The sequence below is a fragment of the Cydia fagiglandana genome, chromosome 1 (genome assembly GCF_963556715.1).
Source record: "Cydia fagiglandana chromosome 1, ilCydFagi1.1, whole genome shotgun sequence".
NCBI lineage: Eukaryota > Metazoa > Arthropoda > Insecta > Lepidoptera > Tortricidae > Cydia > Cydia fagiglandana.
Genome location: NC_085932.1, coordinates 13451309 through 13474337, shown reverse-complemented (window position 1 = coordinate 13474337; position 23029 = coordinate 13451309). Strand labels below are relative to the sequence as shown.

General features: G+C 35.8%; 1 protein-coding gene across 1 annotated transcript in view; it reads right to left on the bottom strand.

The window, feature by feature from the left end:
- Positions 1–23029, bottom strand: part of LOC134664728 (uncharacterized) — a 115534-nt gene that overhangs the window by 49650 nt on the left and 42855 nt on the right. The window contains exon 3 of the mRNA XM_063521478.1: positions 19136–19312. Within this exon, the coding sequence (XP_063377548.1) occupies positions 19136–19312 (177 nt within the window). The remainder of the gene's footprint in view (positions 1–19135; positions 19313–23029) is intronic.

Genomic DNA, 23029 nt, shown 5'->3' with positions numbered 1-23029 from the left:
TAGTAATAGGGTCCCGTTTTACCCTTTGGGTACGGAACCCTAAAAAACAGTGTGTGTTAACACACGTACGCGCAAAATAATACATCTATTTTAATTAGAAAATAGATTACTACAGATTGCAGGTGTCTGAAGCACCTATCTCAACGGCAGCATTATCGAGCTCAGCGGCTAATGAAATCTGTAGCACCAGGTACGATTCGAAGGGTGGATTACAGCAATTGTCCCCAAGTTTACGACGGCGGCGGTTGTTTCTCGCTGGCGACGACGTCACAATCCTCTTGATGTATTTGTGTAGAAAAATAGAGTATTTATATTTTTCTAGCAACGAAAGTGTATACCTAGGCAAGGGTACTTGAAGGTCTCCTTTTCCACTGGTTTTAGTGACTGCTTGCCTTTTTGTAACTTTGTCAAGACTCTGCATAAATGACAAGCTTAAAAAAGGCTTAACCATCGTTATACTACTTGGCCCGCATTAACTTTGTAGGTAAAATTTAATAATGCCTGTGTCTGTGATAGATAAACACAGAAGTGAGTTTATTAGTGTTCCGCGAACCCACTTTTAGACAGTTAAAAACTATAAAATGCTTAGACATTTTTGCATAAATAAGCACACCCAAAATGTTACAGCGCAAATTGGATCAAAATTGAATCAAGAAATTCTTAACAAAGTAGGTTACCCGAAGAATACGTAATGAAATAATGAATATGGAAAGTCATTAAATTAAAATCAGCTCATGTTCTTTGATCCCAAACTTTATGACATGTATTCTTAAAAAGCATTGTTTAGTATAGAAACTAGAACATCGTGCAGATATTGCTTTGAGTGATAGAAGAGCTCTCAAAGGAAATGGATTGTGCATTATTATCAGGTTTAGAGCCGACATTAATCATACTAGCTCTGTCTCACTAGTATTTAACTTAGTAAGTGTTTCGCAATTCCAGGGTTAGTCGATAGGTACCTACGCATAGTTTGTGCACTAAGGTCTTCGTTAATTGTGGGAATAAGAGTATCTTGGTTTATTTAAAATACTATTGTGCCATTCTCAACCAAAGGCTACTTATTGTTGGTTGTCAATAAAGCACTATTTCCATATAGCTTCAATTTGAAATCAACCTTATCGACAACCGACAGTGTGATACCTTTTGGTTGAAATTGCCACATTTATTAGATATTTAGAAAATAGGTAACTCGCTCATCGCAACTTGGTGGAATTGGTGGAATATCTACCAAGTAAGGATGGAAACCGGCCGTGCGTCTAAAAGTCCGATGGTAGAATGGGGACGGTGGAATAAGCTCGTGTAGCTCTTGGGCACACGAGCCGAGCGTTTCTCGGGAGGACCGCCGCCTTGGCGCGCTGGTTGGATATATTTACCTCAAACGAACAGATTTTTTGTATTCTTTGCTCTTTTTGAGAAAATAGTAACCTTACTTACAATACCGGTTAACCAGGTATATAAACTCGGCGTGATAAGCGATGTATGTACAATTGAAATCGGTAAAAGAAAAAAAAGCAAGGCTGTGTGTTTTATTTAACGGTGTTAGAAGTAAAGTATGAAACATCCCGGCATTATGTAAAGGAGTGTTGTACCAAAATGCCAAAAGTGAAGCGGCCGGCCGCCTGCGTGGAGCATGAAACACGCATGATTGATCTGCACCCGCCCATCGATCCCATGCCGCGTAATTAGTGCGCGCATTAGCGAACCAACATGTTATTGTTACTTAATTCACAAAATGATTCGACTTGACTGTGAGTTTTAGTTCGTCCTATGATAATATGACTCAAAATTGGAAGGAATGCGTAAATCTGAGATCATAATAAATAAATAAAAAAATATCAGGGGACATCTGACACAGTCAAACCTAGCCCCAAACTAAGGGAAGCTTGTAGTATGGATGCTAGGCGACGATATTCATACTTATATACATAGAAAACACCTATGACTTAGGAACTAATATTTGTGTTCATCACACAAATGCTCTTACCGGGATTCAAACCCAGGACCATCGGCTTCACGGGCAGGGTCACTACCTACTAGGCCAGACCGGTCGTCATAATGTTAGGCCGTTAGGCGAATAGATATTACACATTACACAGCTTTAGCCAGATTTGTAATTATACACAATAATACATCCTATAATATCTTATCCCATATATCTCCTTAAAGTCTCTTCATCTTACCGAAATTAATTATAAAAAGCCTTAATTACAGGTTAAATAAACAACATTTAAAAGCAAAACTGCGGCGTTCATTCAGAGGGTCAACCGTTTGTGATTTCCGCCAAGTGCTCGAACAAAGCGCCACTGCCAGGTTCAGGGTGTACCGTAAAATGGGGTGAGATTATCTACGAGGGCAGTTGGGTTATGAATGGGGTGAGGAGGGATGACAGAAGGGTGAGTTGGTTTTTACAGGCTAGTTACTGCTACGAAAATTATACTGAGGGTGTCTCATAAGTAATGTCGGGTTTTGTAACTAAAAATTTACTACACCACGATTTGTGCAAGTCGTAACCTGTTACGACAATTATCTAGTTCTGTAAAGAGTGCGATTGTTGTACTATATTTAAGTCATACTGTCTTAGTTAATTGACGGCGTAACACGTTTAGACAATAAAAAATATGGAGGGCGACAAATACGAAATTCGTGTATTGTTGAGACATTATTGGAAACAAAAATTTAAAGCAGCTGCAGCAGCAAGAAAAATATGTGAAGTTGAAGGGCGAGACATGATAAATGAACGGTCGGCACAGCGTTGGTTTAATCGTTTTAATAGTGGAGATTTGACCCTTGAAGATCGACCGCGCTCTGGTCGGCCACCCGTGTGGGATATTGAGGCTACAAAGGAAGCTGTTGAAAACCAACCCAGTACCAGCACTCGTCGATTATCGGACTCACTTGGACCTTCTAAAGACACTATACATCGCCACTTAAAGTCATTAGGTAAGACCTATAGAAGTTGTCGAATAGTGCCTCATGAATTAGACGAAGTTCAGGCAACACGACGAGTAGAGGTTTGCAAAAAACTCCTTGCCCTGCCGCAAGGCGATCGTTTTCTTAAACGAATCGTTACTTGTGACGAGAAATGGATTTACATGAACAACCCAGACATGACTCATCAGTGGTTGGACAGGAATCAATCACCTGAACCTGTCGCGAAAAGAAGTCGATTTGAGTCAAAAGTCTTGTTATGTGTCTGGTGGAATTATGAAGGTTTGGTGTATTTCGAGATAATTCCAGAGGCCCGAACTATCACTGTCGAGATATATTGTGGCCAACTGACACGAATGTATGAGGTTCTATCGCATAAATATCCAGGTTTAGTAAATCGAAACCAGGTGCTCTTACAACAAGACAATGCTAGACCACATACTGCGAAAGTTACACGGGCTAAGATCGATGAACTTGGTGGTATTGAACTCCTGCCACATCCAGCATTTAGTTCGGACCTTTCACCGTCAGATTACTATTTATTTAGATCCATGGCAAAATTCCTTCGTGGGAAAAAAATCGAGTCAAAAGAAGATGTTGAAAATGCAGTGCGGCAGTTTTTTGCATCTAAGCCCAAAGAATGGTTTTATCAAGGACTCAAAGAGTTGGCTGAACGTTGGGTTAAGACTATAGAATATGATGGGCTATATTTTGAATATTAAGGTTTTCTTTTAATACGGTGGCGTTGTTGATCGGGTCGCCACTTTCCCGAATGAAGATTGAGGGAGGCGATGGCTGAGATACGCGTCATACTCGTGAACGGGTGCTGTTTGTGGAGACTGGTCTGTTAAGCTAACACGAGCTATTATACTTAGTAACTTTTATTAATTAATTACAGTGAGACGCCTCATTCTGTTCTCGTATGTTTCTTTTCTTTTAATGAATGTATTAATTATACAGGATATTGACTCTTGGAGACCTTATACATCTCTAAGGATAACTTGATAAACTATATAATCTTATAGTTCTGACACCTAGAGACATTTACACCTCTAAATATTATAGATTTTTTTGTGTGTTTTTTTATCTGTATTTTGTATGTAATTCGACATTAAGAGACCATATACATCTCTTAGTAATTGTAATACGTTAGATTGAATTGTTAGTTTTATTTTATAAAATTGTTGATGTTATTATTTTTGCTTTTATGTAAATTCAATGTTGACGTGTAAAAGTGCCCTTGTGGCCTATTTGCTGTGTAATAAATGTTGATGTTGATGTTATGATTATTTAATAAACGAAAGTGAACATTGAAACCGACATTATTTATGAGACACCCTAATATATTCTAATAACAAATCAAGCTATGTTCATAATCCCAAAGTGTCGATGCAATACATTTTAAAACTCACCTTGTAGGAAATTCATCGTCACCCCAACTACGGGGTGAGTTGGGATTTCCTACTATTTCGTGTTTACCCCTAAAGATATGAAATGAAACAACAAATTATCATTGACAAACTAAAATTCATACATTTTTTGTATATAAATCAATGTGCCACAAATAAAAATAAAGTTTTATCCAGGCTTGAACTTCGATTTCGTCCCTACTCACCCCATTTTACGGCACAGAATGTTCACAAGTCGACGTTAATAATTATGGCCTCTAGATGTTTAATTAAGGAGCCGTGGGCGCCTAACAAGGTTTTACCAGGGAAAAATAGCGGCGGGTGAAGGAACTATTAGCTAGGGTTCACTAGCGATTTGTGCAAGACCCTGGAACGATTTGAGCGAGAACGTGGATTTCAATAGAAAATACAAAAACGACAGATTTTGTAAGCATTTGACGTCGTAACCTAAAAATTTTACGAATTAAATTTTACGAATTAAATTCGTAAAATTTTTCGTAAAATTCGTAAAAACAACAAATTATCATTGACAAACTAAAATTCATACATTTTTTGTATATAAATCAATGTGTCACATATAAAAATAAACTTTTATCCAGGCTTGAACTTCGATTTCGTCCCTACTCACCCCATTTTACGGCACAGAATGTTCACAAGACGACGTTAATAATAATTATGGCCTCTAGATGTTTAATTAAGGAGCCGTGGGCGCCTAACAAGGTTTTACCAGGGAAAAATAGCGGCGGGTGAAGGAACTATTAGCTAGGGTTCAGTAGCGATTTGTGCAAGACCCTGGAACGATTTGAGCGAGAACGTGGATTTCAATAGAAAATACAAAAACGACAGATTTTGTAAGCATTTGACGTCGTAACCTAAAAATTTTACGAATTAAATTTTACGAATTATATTCGTAAAATTCGTAAAAACAACAAATTATCATTGACAAACTAAAATTCATACATTTTTTGTATATAAATCAATGTGTCACATATAAAAATAAACTTTTATCCAGGCTTGAACTTCGATTTCGTCCCTACTCACCCCATTTTACGGCACAGAATGTTCACAAGACGACGTTAATAATTATGGCCTCTAGATGTTTAATTAAGGAGCCGTGGGCGCCTAACAAGTTTTTACCGGGGAAAAATAGCGGCGGGTGAAGGAACTATTAGCCAGGGTTCAGTAGCGATTTGTGCAAGACCCTGGAACGATTTGAGCGAGAACGTGGATTTCAATAGAAAATACAAAAACGACAGATTTTGTAAGCATTTGACGTCGTAACCTAAAAATTTTACGAATTTAATTGAATTATTAATAGTTAGCATATATATTTTAACTAGTAATTGATATAAAAGGTTTAAGTATCCAATACAGGGCGTCCCAAGACTACGGGACATTAAGGAAAAGTACCTTAAATATCGTAGATAGGATATTTTGCTGAAAGAAGACATTATTTTTATTTTAAAAACAATTTATTCTGCATTCATACATTTTTAAATAATTACATCCCGGTTGAACCGGGAATCGAACCCGCTACACGAGAAAAAAAAACAGCCTGTAGCTTTATCATACCGATCGAAAGGCCATATCATAAGGATTATTTTTTGCTAAATAACATAGTGTCAGAAATAAAAGGAAGACCATGATATTTAAGGTACTTTCCCTTGATGTCCCATAGTCTTGGGACAACCTGTATAAGGTAAAGGGCCCCTGTTTCGGCAGGTTACGGCTCTTGAGAGTGAGTTGAGAGTTTGTATATTTTTTTAAATATTACTAAGCATATCAGTACCTTGAAAGCTTTTGAATAAGTTATATTAGTTCTTTGTTAATAATGTAATGTATTAACTGTAAGGTTTTAGTTGAAACTTTTTTTTATATGAATTTTTTCGTGAACCTCTTATTTGGCTCCCATTTCGTGATACAAAATTAGGCCAGCTCCTAAGTTCGTGAATTCGTGTCCCCTGTTTCGGCATAAAGTTTCCTTAGAGTAATTGGTGATAATTTGCTGATAATTATTTTAAATATTTAACGGTCTTACTACTTACGAATAATTGTAAGGTCAAATTAAAAATAATATTTAAAAAAATGTTAAATAGAGAGCTAGCTTAAAGTTTTTTGTACTCGTCGACTTTAATGGTTGAATTAAGACTTTGTAAACCATATATTATGGGTTCTTTAATACTTGATTAAAAGCCAAACTATTTAAATAAAAAAAATAAAAAGAAATATTTTATTTTTAAAATAATTAAAAAATAAAAATTATTTACAACAATAAAAATACATACACAACACATATACAAAAATATAAACATACACAAAAATAAATCTAATAAATTAAATAATAAATAAAATGGTGCTAGTAGTTAATATGAGAATATACGTGGAATATACCTTAAAATGTTTACCTCGGGTCACATTTAAACTCGTTTTATGAGAATTCTAGTGAAAAAATCATATGCCGAATTTCGCTCATACGAAACTTCATGAAATACATTAATTGTTTTCTAATTTATTTTTTTAATTATCTTCGTTGTTATATTTAAAAACAAGCACTCAAAATGTATCTAGAAAATCCTTGATTCGTTAGTGGCACGAAATAGGAGACACACGAAAAATATAATGACCGCTATTTCGTGAGTCTATTTATTGCAATTTTAAGTTATTTCTATGCATATATTCAAACTTTTTTCGTATCAAATCAATTACTAAGGAACCCACAGAAACACTCCCAAGAACTTTTATTCGAATGGGTTTAGCTTTTCCTTCCTATAAGCTTAACAAGTGAAAGCGCGCACCTTACGCCTAAAAAAAGTGCACGCATACAACACAGCAGTTCGCGGCCGTCTGACAGTTTCGACCGTCGTATTACTCTGAGTTTAATCACTAAAATATTGGTTATTATTTTATTGAAGAGATTAAATAATACAGATTTTTTTCATATGTATAATTTGAGTAAAAAATATTTGAGTTCCTTATTATTTGGGCCAGAAAAAAAACTAACGAAATAACGTACTATCACGAACTTGGGGCCGTTTACCTTACCTATGTAAATGTTGATAAAATCATGGTTGTCGACAACAAATGCGAGATTACGAAGAAATGTGGTTTGTAATTGTAATTAATATCGGAAGTTTGCTTACTGCATTAACTACTATTTCGTTAGGTACATTTAAAATCGTCGCTGGTGGCCTAGCGATAAGAGCGTGCGATTTTCAATCCTGGGGTCGCGCGTTCAAGCCCCGGGTCGTACCGATGAGTTTTCGGAACATATGTTCGAATTATCATTTCATATTTACCAGTCACTTTTTGGTATTAAATATCGTGAGGAAACCGGACTAATCCCAATAAGGTGTAGTTTCCCTCTGGGTTGGAAGGTCAGATGGCTCTCGCTTTTATCAAAGCTAGTGCCTACGTCAATAATTGGGATTAGTTGCTAAGCGGGTCAGGGTCCCATGAACCGTGGCAAAATGCCGGGATAACACCAGGAATATGAGGACTATGTCAGTACATTTCTTTCAACGAGGAACCCTGAAGCAGAGGGTAGTTAAATTAAAACAGAAAAAAATATCAAAGGATCTTTTGCTGGAAAGCGACGGGAGAGCTTCGAGCAAAAGGATATTTTTAAAAGAAATATTTTATTTTCTTTTGGGTTAAGTTTTAGCGTCTCCACTAATTCGTGCGGACAAAATTATACAACACAAATACAATAAAAATACGAAATCTTTAGGACTCTTGTTGCAACCAATGTTTCAGGGCAATCTGATCCAATATTTACTTGGTCCTAGTTTTCTGTTTATTAAGTTACAACAGGTGTTGGGCCATTATTTATAAGAAATATATAGGTATGTATATTTTGTATTCAGATTATGTGAGGACAGCCGATTCAGATCAGAGAAAACCACTTTTGCAAAAGTTATGCCAAATATCGTCAGATGAAAACCGAAGCTAACTAATTATTAGAAAACATACAGAAATCAACCTAATTAATTTGTTTACTATATATGTTTCACTATATATGTACTTATATAGCTATTAACTAAAATTTAAAACTAAAATTAAAAAGTTTTTACACACTACAAAATTAAACATAAATATCAATATATATAAACATAAATATAAAATAAATATTTATTTTTTTATTCCAATTTTTTGCACCTTTAAACGATCAATGCATGTATGTCTGCATAATTGCATATTGCTTACATATAGGATGCGTGCTCTTAGACCAGCTTATCCTAGGTATATTAAATACATCCATCTTAGTCCAAGGAACAGATAGAGCAATTAATAAGTTCCAAAACGTAATTTTAGTTTAAATTTCAACTAACGGTTCGCATTACCTACGTATTACGAGAAAATTGTATTGATGGCAGAACGAATGGCATTTATTGAAAACAGGCAAGTTATTAAATTACGCTAAATTTGCTAGCCAGGTAAACCTGGCTTAAACCAAATTTGTTGTTCGGACTTGCAATGCTTTGATGCTCGCTCTCAACTCCCTCGTCTATACAATTCCAGCTAAGTTAAAGGAAAGCAATTTCAACTAATGAAAAGCGAATGCCGCAAGGGAAACATTTCATTTTACTTCTGGTTTGACTGTAAAAAACTTAACTACATACCTAAAAGTCAATAGCGATGTTTTCTATACGACCATAAACATTGTTGCAAGTGTTTTAATTTATTTCTGTGCTTTATTTTCAAAAGAGATACTTAAATTGTCTGTAGTTAACCGTTAACTATAATTTTAGCAAAGAGACGTAATTATACTTTTACATATATTAAGAAAAAAACATGATAACGTTGTACCAAGCGTAGACGGTTTAATAAATCGGAAAAACTGAAAAATGTATACTGCCGGCGGCTAAATTCCGAAAATTAATCTCACTGGAAGCGACACATTTCTTAAGTTAAAATTAGGGAACTTATATTCCGCTGTAAACTCATTAAAAGGTAGAGCTCGTCCTGATACAAGTGTCACTCGACTCCTACTTTTATTCCGAGTGCCGAGCCTGTAAACGACGGGGCCGAGGCGGCAGGGGAGCCCTAGGCCTTGCATACAAATGGAACTTGTAAATGAGATAACACTATTCGCAGCGCAGGTGGCACGGGCTACCAATAAAACTTGAATGGGGACAGTCGAATGTTTTTGTAGTGGTAAGCGATATGGGATTGCTTTGTGATTCGTTGTTGTTTGTGAAATGTAGGACGAGCTCTGTTTAATAAACCATTGCGCGGGCAGATAGGTATCTTATTTTAACGAGTCAACAAAAGGTTGGAAGAGAAAAGTAGAGCTTATGTGTGATTTTAAACGGGCTTTCATTTAGGGTCGGTTAAAGGTACTATGACCAATATGTAGATCTTATTGCAAATGTTAACATTCTGAAATTATTTATTACGGAATATATTTACACAAATTCTGTCTCACTACGCATAACAAACCAGGTATATAAGTGATTTTCGTAAATTCGTTCAATAAATAGTTTTCCGTGGCTAGCTTTCGCTGCAATTTTGCGACTGATTTCTCAATGTTACAAACGGTTTTTATTCGCGGTGCGACAGGATTTCGTCAAAGAATGTAAAGTATCTATAGATTTTATCTATCCAGACATGGTTTTATTTTACGAATTCGGAAGTTGGCTTGGGGGTTAACGATATACTAGAAGTCGGTCAGTCGTACTCGGTCGTTTAACCCGAGATGTCTTCGTATCATCCAAGCAATTTTCCACTACATTGAGTTTGATATCAATATTCTATACGTATTGCTTCTCTACATGTTAACCAAGTCGGTTGAAGCATGTGATTCGAAAAATGGAAACTTGAGACGGATAATCGAGCACTGCTAATCGCAAATGTCATATTGTATTGCAGTAGGTACTTCTTTTATATTATAGCGTACGTAAGAACAGGACGGTAAACAATAACATAGTAGATTTCTTTCTAATAATTTCTCACTTTACCTATCTTTAGGTTTCTGTTAGTTTTGTTATACGTTATAACTCCGATTTAAGTTTGTGGTCATAAGCTTTAACTCTAGCGAGAGCCACGTACCTACATCGTTTGTAATTATTTATATAATATAGTTTGTCTGGGAGATCACCAACTTCAGTCGTAATTATTAATTCTATTAATTATGAATGTTCAATCAACACCCTAAAATAATAAAGGATAAATTACTAAACATTAATCCTACCGACTATAGTAAATCTCAACTCCCAGTTGGGTAGGTCTAATTACGCGGAATATCGCATTCGGGGTCCACGAATTATGGAAATGAACGGTCATTCGCAGGGCCTAACGAACAAAAGTTAATTAAAAAGCCCCATAACACTCCGCGCATTGAGCCAATATCCTGTTAAATACAGCGACAGGCTCTGTGTTCGATTTTGTATTGATATTGCCAATATGCCCTTAGAGAATCATCAAAGCCTGCAAATGAACGAAATCGCGTTAGGTGTCAACGATGATATACCTATAGCAAGCGGATGAATTTTTATTTTTCATAAAGCTCAAACTGAAACTGAAAAGTCCAGACTCAAGGTTTGCCAGAGAGCAATGGAACGCAGCATACTGGGTGTTCGTAGAACCGACCGTATTAGAAACACCGAACTGCGTTCCAAAACTGGCATTGTGGATGTGGGTATGAAGGCCGCAAAGCTGAAATGGGACTGGGCAGGGCACATCTGCCGAATGCACCCAGAACGCTGGGCTAAAGTATCCACGGACTGGATCCCACAGGATGGATCTCGGGGCAGAGGAAGACCCAAACGGAGATGGCGGGACAACCTAGATACATTCTGTGTGGAGTGGAGGGAGTGTGCATTAGACAGAGACAAGTGGCGGGAAAGAGGGGAGGCCTTTGCCCAGCAGTGGGACACACTAATAGGCTAATAAAATAAAAAAAATTGGACGCCAATATACGGGTCATTCCAGCGATTGATGTAAAAATAACTCTTAAATGTAAACCTACAATGTATGTTAGCTGACATATTGTTCTTTTCGAGTTATGATTTTTTTTCCGGGCTGAGTAATTGACATCGTCAAACTTTTTATGGTTGTGGTTGTTTTAGGGGTTTTTGTAACATTATTCTTACAGGGCGCATTTTAGGTTATAATATAAACAGATTTAGGGGTTTCATGCAAGCATTGATAGTTCGCCAATTGTTAATTTGGGGATAAAAAATGCAAGAAAAATGTTTAAATTTATATTACCTGACGATGAGACTAATCTATTATTTTTCCTTGCAACGCCATAGAAACCTAGTTTAATATTTTCAAAAGCCGATATCCTAAGCTTTGACAGTATTTTTTCGCAATAATTGTAATAGTCGAAAAATATTGATGTACCTACATATACGAGTATGTATATCGATCTTATCGTGTCAGGGTGTGTAAATATCACGTCAACATTTAAAGAAAAATATGTTAATTTCAACAGCATAGACCAAAAGTAGTCCGGTTTGAGGATCGATACTTAAATTATTTATTAAAATCCATACACCTTATATTAGTCAGTCACCTTAGTCGTCATCTAATTTATATTTAATTCATACATAATTATACTCGTAACACGTAATACCGCAAATCTATAATTAATTACATAATTGCTTGCTGTGCCTGCGAGTTTGCGCGTCTAGAAATGATTTATTAAAAATATGAAGATTTGAATTAAATCGTCATCTTTTTTCCATTATTAGTCTCCTACACCATACAGGTTTACTTACTTTATTCGCAATGGCGTTATTAATAAACGTCTGTCAATTTTAATTAGTTGATGATAATCCTTTGTCCCTGTAATTTTTAACCGACTTCCATTTCATAGAAGGAGGAGGTTCTGTATTCGGTTGTGGCTATTTTTTTTTTTCTATGTACGTTCACCGATTACTCCGACATCCGTAGTCCGATTTGAGTAATTCTTTTTTTGTTTGAAAGGAGCTACCTCCGAGTTGGTCCCATTTTAATTTGGTTCTGTTCTGATGATGGGATCCATGAGGAATTGAGGGAACTCCTCAATTTTTAAAGGCACATGTATGGTGATTTGGGTGTTTTCTTAAGCAACTCGAGCATTTTCTCCCGAAAACCACCACTTTGATGAAGTAGACCTGATGATGATGATTGTTTTGATGATAATGATGATGATTTATTAAATGTAGTATGTTCAGCGATTACTCCGGCACCTGTGATCCGATTTGAGTAATTCTTTTTTTGTTTGGAAGGAGTAGCCTCCAAGGTGTTTCCGTATTATTTTTGGTTCTGGTCTGATGATGGAATCCATGAGGAACTGAGGGAACTCCTCAGTTTTTAAAGGCACGTGTAAAGTGATTTCGGTGTTTTCTAAAGTAACTCGAGCATTTGCTTCCGAACACCGCCAATTTGATGTAGTGCAAGTGTAGCCTTACCACGAGTTTGACATATTCGCTAAGTTAGCGACGCTAACGTCTTCGTAACTTACTTTTTATGCATCTCGCTCGCACTAATATGCCAGTACGAGCGAGATGCAAAGAAAGTAAGTTACACACACGCTAGCGAATAAATCAATGTCAAACTCTTGGTAAGCTGGTAAGGCTACTGATCGGGGGTTAGGGTTAGGAGTTAAGGGGTCGGAGATTAAGGGGTCGGGTAATGATGGTTGAAGGGGTGCTGGTTCAGGGCCAAGGGGTACATGGATCAGGGGTTGATACGCTATGAGGTTGAGTGATCGGGGGGGTTGAGGGATTGGGTCAGTGGCGGGGCGGAGGATGGATTTAGTGTAGTGACAGGAATTATAATTTCCCAGACGGACTCGAGAAAATTCCAGATTACATATTTATTAAAGTAGATACACGAATTTAGTGTTAATCATGATGTTGTTTTTCATTCACGCGTCGCGCTATTAACAATGCGTTAAAACTAAAAATGGAAAAATAAAAACTTTTTACAAAAAAAAGAAAACCGACTTCAAAAAGGATGAAATAAAATATTATCCTTTTTAAGTCTATGCGTTACCAACTGATATGTTTGAAGTCGGTGCCAAGCCAAGTAGTAAAGAATACCCGTCAAAAATAATCAGCTTTATGACTATAAATCCCATTAGAACTGTACCATTAGAACTATTATCAATGTGTAAGTAATTCTATCTGCCTCTTTGTCGCCTTTTCATGGCTAAACAACTGAACCGCTTTAGGCGAAATTTGGCAAGAACGTAAATTCCTTGAATTGTTTTATATTTTGAAATGTAGTCCTCTGAATAAGGGACGGGAAATAACTTCAGTCCCAATCCCACGCTTGCGTGCCGACAAACATGGTACGGACTGTGCCAATAAGGTTTGATCGTGTGTTCTGAGGTGTGTTCTTAGGTACAGTCGAAGTCAAAAATATGTATTATACACTTTTGCACCTTACTCCTTTGTAATAAGACGAAAAGTGTAATCATATTTTTAACGTCGACTGTGCCTACAGAAAGTACGTTCATTGTAAGGCAATCCAATCGCACCAAATCCAATCGTACATCCTAATCGAATCGCATCAAAATCATGGTATGCTTCAAAAGTTGGCTTGGCACCGACTTCAAACATATCAGTTGGTAACGCATAGACTTAAAAAGGATAATATTTTATTTCATCCTTTTTGAAGTCGGTTTTCTTTTTTTTGTAAAAAGTTTTTTAACATTTGTATTGGCTAGAAAGAGAATAAATTCAACAGAGATTTAATAAGGGGGTAGGTAATAAATATCCCACCAAAAACATAAATGTAAAAAAGGAGAGCCAAGTTCAATACAAAAATTATGCTTGGCTGTGGGGTTCGCCGCAAAAAGAATGGAGATTTAAATGAGTGCCAAGTTCTATGCAAAATCCAAATATGTATTTATAGGAACAAAATAACATTATAAACAAGTATTAAACTCTATTTCTTTGCTTTATTGGATACCTATAACAATTGCTGTTATTTAAAAAAAATGCGAGATCTTAAAGCAGGTTAGATTTGACTTAGCCAGTTTTCATTACATCAATCATTTTATAAAGTTATTCAACATATATATTTTGTAATTCTGATAAAAACTGGCCAAGCCAAATCTAACCTACTTTAAGATCTCACATTTTTTTTAAATAACAGCAATTGTTATAGGTATCCAATAAAGCAAAGAAATAGAGTTTAATACTTGTTTATAATGTTATTTTGTTCCTATAAATACATATTTGGATTTTGCATAGAACTTGGCACTCATTTAAATCTCCATTCTTTTTGCGGCGAACCCCACAGCCAAGCATAATTTTTGTATTGAACTTGGCTCTCCTTTTTTACATTTATGTTTTTGGTGGGATATCAATACTTTTTGTAAAGAAAACTAGGCAGGTATTGAGATTTAATGTTTTTTCTTGTGTTTCCGCTGCATGTTTTTTACTTCTGTTCTTTGTATTAATTATGTGGTGCCGCGTGCCGCCAACGACACACCGTTGGCCGGTTGTTTAGCGCGTATTACAGGTTTTTTTGTATGGGGACCCCCCCTATTTTTTAACTTTTTTTATTTTTAGATTTTTTCCTACGCTTACACACAATTACCGAGCTGGATTCCAAATTTCATCCTTCTAGGTCATCTGGAAGTAGGTTAGGTTTAGGTACTATATGCCAGTCACAATAAAAAAGAAATTTGTATGGGAACCCCCCCTATTTATTAACTTTTTTTTTTGTTTTTAGATTTTTTCCTACGCTTACACATAATAACCGAGCTGGATTCCAAATTTCATCCTTCTAGGTCATCTGGAAGTAGGTTAGGTTTAGGTACTTATATGTCAGTCACAATAAAAAATGGTTTTTTTGTATGGGGACCCCCCCCTATTTTATAACTTTTTTAATTTTTAGATTTTTTCCTACGCTTTCACACCATAACTGAGCTGGATTCCAAATTTCATCCTTCTAGGTCATCTGGAAGTAGGTTAGGTTTAGGTACTTATATGTCAGTCACAATAAAAAATGGTTTTTTTGTATGGGGACCCCCCCTATTTTATAACTTTTTTTAATTTTTAGATTTTTTCCTACGCTTTCACACAATAACTGAGCTGGATTCCAAATTTCATCCTTCTAGGTCATCTGGAAGTAGGTTAGGTTTGGGTACTATAGGTATGTCAGTCAGTCTTAAAATTTACGACTTTTTGACCTTCATATCTTTATAACCGTTTGAGCTAGCTTCATGAAATTTGGGCTTCTAGATGTCCTTATGGATATAATTAAACACACGTAGTTTTATGTGTTTACGTTAAAGATGTTTTGAGTTATAGAAGGGTCAAAAGTGGCACCAAGTGGTTCGTGTAATATTACACTTGGCGCTGGCTAGCCAGTTCCTTTGCTTGAACTTGGCTTGACACGCTGCCGCGTGTCTAGATAATTACAATTAAGGCGAATGTAGTAATCGTTATTAATGTTGTTCGTGAAACGGTAATAAACGGGGCGGCGGGTTGACAATTTAAATCTATTTGGATTTCATGTTTATTTAACGGTGTGATTTGTATACGATAATAACAACGGCTGAAAAGCAAATAATGGGTGTTAATTAGTCACTGCTGTGGACGGAATTAAACAATTTGGGTTATGTCATTATATAATTTCATGTACCACGAAAGTTATATAACTGATTTAATATAACTACCGTGGGTGGATAGTAAAAGACAAATTTCAATGGTTATGTTGTAACAAAGCACCATTAATGTTCCTCCATAAAACCCATGAAACTACCTACTTAGCTTAGAAAGTAACAATTTCCCATTGATTAATCCAACAATTCTTGTAAGAATGAAAGTAAGAAATTTATTTGAACAAAACGTCTGATTCAAATCTTATCCCTTATCACATCCCTTATTGACACTCGAACCAGAGCCCTGCAACCCTTGGAAGAAGCTTCGTCGACTAAGCTTTCATGGTGTATCATGTCTTGATCAATTTTGAAGAAGGTTGAGGTTTTGATTGTGAGAACACAATAAATATGAAAAATTGTAGTCGTATTGTAGTCGTAACTTTTAAACACTGTTCTTAGTTTAATTAATTGTAACGTGCTCGTGGTATAATTAAAATGAATCTTTACAGTGTGTTATTTGCATTAATCTGACGTATTTTCTGATTGCTTGTTCTAAAAATTAATGATTATATTTTTAATAATTAAATGGTATTTCATTGGAAATACTTAAGTACTTACCATGGCTAAGAATGGCGGCTATTTGTAGTAAGAAAGCTCAGCTTACATCGTTAGTACATACTCGGTCTACTTGACGTAGGTTTACAAGGGCGTCTGACCTCTAGCCAAATTGCTAGCTGCTTGTACGGTCTAAAAGTGCCTTCTTCTTGTTGGGGCACCAATTACCATTTGTATCTAATAGTGTAGAAAATGTATGCGCTTAAGTAGCTTTTACTATTTCTACTCGTCGCGTTGACGCAATTTATATAAATTTGTATATGCGAAAAAGACATAATGGGTCAAACAGAAAACTGTGTTCACGTCTTTCCTGTAGACATACACAAGAGTAAAGGGCAATAAAGGTTCATTTTCTTATTTAACCCTTATCCACGTGAAAAGGTTCTCCTTTTATTTAGAGAACTATGATAAAATCATTACTTACATGCCCACAAGCTGTTAATTTTTCAAAATAAATTAACAAGCGCACAGGAGAGAAAAATGTACAGTTCGCGCGAACACACTAGTTTTCTCTCCTGTGGGCAATAGTTAACAGCTTTTTACGTGGATAAGGGTTAAATAAGAAAATTAACCTTTTTAGCCCTTAACTTTTGTGTATATCTACAGGAAAGACGTGAACGCAGTTTTCTGTTTGACTAAATACAGGTTACGTTCTGCAAATATTTCCATAAGAATATGGCCAGTAGGCGTTGTATATTCTACATTTACTAATGATTTGATTCCACGTGGATGAGATCTTAATAGTACATTATTGCAGAGGCCGGGAAAGGGCAATTCGTGGATGAGTTTCGATTTTGTCGGACGACGCGAAGCGGAGTCCGTCAAAGAAGACGAATCCACGAATTGCTATTCCTGCCGAGGCATATATAGTGCTTTTCTCCAAACATGCGAGGAAATAAGCTAAAATAATTATTATTTAAGCATCAAGCATCACTCAAATCAAACCTTCACATCCAAAATGTCAAAAACAATTTCCCTCTTTAATTAATTTTTAAAAGTTAAAGGCACAAACTTATTCTGCCATTCAGTACCATTCAATATTCGTTCATTCAATATAATTGCGCAATATAGTTTGTCAAACCAACTTTTCAGTCAGTAAGAACCAGGAAAACTACACCCATCCTTTTCTTTTGGGTGCTAGTACTAGTGTAAGACAAAGATAGTATGATTCTCTTTGTCTATGTTTGAAATGAGAAAGTCCTTTGACAAACTATGTAAGCTTTATGAACACGGATGAGATTTAAAAAAAATATAAAAATAATCTTTGATTTATTAAGCAGTATTCGCACGATCATACACGTGAAATGATAGCTGATCGCGTCGTGTAGAAGCGGCTCGCGGCAATAATAATTGGCTGTTTGCGTTTTTTATTATTAAAAAGTAAAAAACACTACAGTAATAAGTTATTACTGTAGTGTTTTTTTACTTCCCGTCCGCTAGAACAGGACAGCGATAGTTTGATGTTTTTTAGTTAGAGTTTGACATTAACGAAGAACTTCCCGTACTATTTTTGCTACAGTAAGGTGAACATTTCCGAGCATATTGGAGAAAAACTTATTATAAACAACTTTCCTAATAGAGTATTACTAGAAATAAGTAATAAGCCTAATAAGATTAAGTATATAATAAAAAAAGAACTGAATACCATAGTACAAGAATAATTATTAGTTATTCCTAATAGAGTATTACTAGAAATAAGTAATAAGCCTAATAAGATTAAGTATATAATAAAAAAAGAACTGAATACCATAGTACAAGAATAATTATTAGTTAAGTAAATAAATATAATACATATACCTACACATAAACATACATAAATACATAATGATAAGTAATAAATATATTAGAATTTAAGATTAGGGAATAAATATGTCCCCCTCATCCTAGTTACTAAAATCTTAAATATTAAAGATTATAACTAGGTTAAGAACGTGTAATGTTATTTTTTTATGTGAAATAAACAGATTTAATTTTTAATTTTTTTTTTTAAAGTACCAGGTACCTACCTAGCTACTTTTTACGAAGTGCTTGTTTGTTTATTCATGCCTCATAATGATATTTGTATTAAAATTTTATTAATACCTATTAGAAATTATTCTGTTCTGTTTTACGAGGCAAAACTAGGTAGGTATCGCTTCGAGTATTAGGTACATACATAAGACAGTTCAATAATTGTGAAGTTACTTCAGCGATGCCTCGGAAAGTTAGCGAAGTTGAGTTTCGGAAGTTGTACTAATTGGACAGTTCGCATGTTTTTAATTGGGCATCTGCGAACGGAATAAGAGTGAGTGACGCGGAATATATGAGTTAATAGAATCACAAAATTGGTTGAAGAGTCGAGCGGATTCCGTGTGGACAGGGCCGTCTTAAACCTTGGGCACATAAGAATTGGGGGCCCTAATATTGTCTTCGGTTACCGCGATAGTTATGAAATAAAACTAATGAAACCGATTATATCGCGTATATTAAATACATATTACATCCCGAAGTTTCGAACCCTTTACAGCGTTTCAATTGTTTTATTTCAATTTGGGGCCCTTTTGAAAATAAAATTAATCAACAGCACACACACACACACACTAGCAATGAAGTCCGACTCCTTTAATCCTTGTGCGCGACATCTTAAACGTAAACTCACCATCATTGATGAATGGGTACATGACTCTCAGCTCCGCCTCGTACTCCTGCAGGGAGACTGCGGAGACGGCGGCGGGCACGATGGGCGGCACGTAGTCGTCCTCCGGCGACCGCTCCGAGCCGTAGCCCTGGTCGAAGCCCGGGTCCTGCAGCTTCCATACCGGCTCCGCGTCCGAGCCTGCTAACAAAGAGCGTCAATTGTTGAAAGGCAACGTAAGTAAACATATTTTATATTATATAATCCCGTAAGGTAAACGTACTGGTGCTCGACGCGGTCCCAGTACGACATGTGAAATGGTGTTGAAACTTAAATCATTGTCAATAGAGGTGACAGCAGGGTGTCATCTATTGGGCATTAGCATGTCGAGCACTAGTACGTTTACGTTATTTATTTTTCTTAGTCTAAATTAACGAAATGCAATATGATTAAAGCACTATCATTACATAAAAGCTTGTAATTAAATGTTTTGGTAAAATAGTCAATTTACTATAAAGTTAATTGAAATATGTTAAATGTATCTCTATGCACCGCGCTCGCACCAAACAACAAGCGCGAGCGAGATCCACTGAGAATAATAACAAATCGATGACATTTGAAAATCCAAACGCCGCTTGACACATTAATTTTAATGAGGTGTACCGGTACATCTCATTAAAAGTTCCGTCGGATGATTTAAGATTCTAAAAAAAGACCCAGGAATTACAGGAATGCCATATAACTGATGTTATTTTTTAACTGACTTCAGTTTCGAAGGAGAAGTAAAAAGCACACACGTACCTCGTTGTAAAATGTTCGCTAACAATTGTACAGTCATATCGACAGTTAGAATTACGTACTAACAATATGATTATTTTAAACAAAATGCCTTAAATTTCGGTAGAGTCGAACAACATTCCCTTGCTAACTGCGACGTTATACCGCGGACGCCTATAAAGTAGAAAATATCTACTCTACCCTTTCTCTATCTCTTTCTCGCAGGGAGAAACGAACAACAGAACCAGGTCTGGTATTGACTTATTTGAATTATACCAATTTATCTAGAGAAGATTATTCTAAGACTGGGATCACACGGCGTAAATTTTTCCCGTATACGGATTTTTTCGAATACCGTAGAGACAGCAAAAATTGTATGGCAACTTAACATGAAAATTGAGCTGTCACTAGGTATACGGGAAAAAATAACGCCGTGTGAATGTACCCTAATAAGAAAATATACAAGGTGATTTCTGGGTCGTGATCCAGAACCACTTTTTCTGACTCTGTAAATGATCCACATTATCATATGGTAGTATTTGATTAAAAGATAACTACTTTAATTATTCTTATTTTTCAATTAAAATTAATGTTATACTAAGTAATTATGGTCACCCTATGACTTTTGACATACGCTGTATAGTATGGAAAGCAACAAGACGTCACATTGAGTAGGGTCACCAAATTGTATGCAAAAATGTTTTTTCCTACTTGTCATCTGGAAAATAATCATCATTATTGGTGATAAACAATAATTAACAACATCTTTAGGCTCATCTTTGGATTCTGTATGATGTCTGGTTCTCTTGTATCTCTGTATGATGTCTGGACCCCGAAATCACCCTGTATAAGCCCTATTGAGCAGCCGGCGTTAGGCAGTACAAGCTGTATTACACGAAAATATGTCGGTATACTGTAATGGCCTACCAGTCTTCGTTTACAGAAGAATGTTGAGTAATGGTTGTTACTTCGAAGATTTTATGAAAGCCGCTTCGGAGGTAAAAACAAAAGAAAATAAATGTCCTGAAAATACAGGCGAGTGGCGACGGTACGGCGTGCTGAAAATGACCTGAACATTTATTATTACAGCAAAATTGAGTTTATTTTAAATTAAAATGTTAGTGCTGAAATTTTAACAAGTGAAATTTAAATCTCGTATAATACAGAGTAATTTATGTTTTTAATTTAGAATCTTCTTTGTTTCCATGAGTGTTCAAAACTCGATTTCAATTTATACGTTAATTTACTACACGAGTATGGACTCTAAAGAGAAAAATAAACATAGCATAGCATCATTAAACAAAACAGTCGAGAAAATTAACTCCGGCTAGAGTATTAAAAATTTAATGGTACCTAATAGTTATATTATATAGTTTAGGGGTGGCTATAACCCGTTGAGTTGACACATCTGTAACGGCACGGCATGGCACGCAGCCGCACTGGGTTGTTTTCACTAGACGTGACGTCATGCTGCGCCGCGGGTCAAGGCCGTGAAGGGATCATTTTCATAGTTGACGGAGAAAGCACAATTCAAAGAGACTCCAGAGGCAGCAAATTAAAAATAAAATATTACTATAGGAAGATGGGATACTACGATCTTAAAATTTTAATCGGACAGATTCAAGAAAAAAAAAATTATAAAAAATAAATCCTGAAGGAGTCGGTAAAATTATTACATTTAACGTCATCAACTTAAACAAAAATATTAATAAAGGAAGCAGATCTTAAAGACTCTTTGAATATATTATCATTATCTCTCCCCAGAGCTTTTTGTGAGGAGATTGCGGATTGTTCCCGTCGTCCACCCGATTTGTCTTCTGTGATCAGTTAAGGAATGGGGCAAGTGTAAGTAAGTACATTATTAATCCCAATGGAGCGAGCGGTCAGAGGCGTAACCCGACGTTGATGTATGGCCGGGAAACGTATTAAAAATAACCTTAGCTTACTTAGCATTGAAAACCGACTTCTTAAAGGTTAAAAAAAATCATGCTTGCTTAAAAAATATACGCCAGTAACTGATATGTCTGAAGTCGGTGCCAAGCCAAATCTTAAAAGCGTCAACCAAAAACCAAATGTCGAACCAAATGCCGACCCTGGTGCGGTTCGATAAGAAAGAAAGCTGTCCACCTATTTTTTGGGGGTATTATTGATCGGTATTGTAATTATTTGGCACAGACTTCAAACATATCATGTCGGAAGCCGGTGTTGCTCGAAGGTTGCTAGCCCATTGAAAAAGATAATATTTTAAATAGTCCCTTTTGAACTCGATTTTATTTTATGTAAAAAAAGGATTTATTTTTTCTTTTTTAGTTTTAAGTTTTTGTTATGCGTAGGGTAGCATTCTGCAGGCGTGTTCCTGTCTGGCCAAACTGTGATGTAACTGAAAAGTTTCGCGCTTCGGGTACGTTTCAAGTTTCCCGATCTCGATCCATCAAGATTTGAGGAGTTCCCTCAATTCCTCACGGAACCCATTATTAAAACTGGACTTTGACAAAAGTGTTTTTCAAAGTTTCTTAATTCATCCCCCTTATTAACGGGGTTAACCATTAGGTTTAAAGAATTCGAACTATCCGTTCCTCGTCATAAATTGTATAATAAATGTTGTAAGTTTGCGAAACTTGTTTACAGCCATCAATCAGATTGTAATAAATAATATTCTAATTGCTGTTAGACAAATCATATTTGGGTAAAGTATTGCAATGATTGGCACTGAATAGAGTCTGTGCGGAAAGAGAAGAGTCGTGGAATGTATGGGGCCCAATACATTCCACGACTCTTCTCTTTCCGAACAGACGATATAAAATTACCTTAGTTAACAATAGTAATGCATAATATGTCTGTATTGTATATGTATGTGTATGTAGGTAATCTTTTTATGTTGTAGATTTAATTTTTAAAGGTAGGGGAGACCGGGGTTGGTTCTAAAAGGAACAGGTTTAAACAGACTGATCTACGCCAAACGTATTTTTTGTGTTTAAACTTTCTGTATTTAGTAATCATGAGTAATATAAGTAAATGTCAAAGCTATGAAACTTTGACTAGTTAAAATATATTTACTCACCTACGTAAAATATTACAAGGAAGCTGCCAGGAGGCGTTATTATTGTATATTTAAAAAAGAATATTTAATATTTTGTAAAA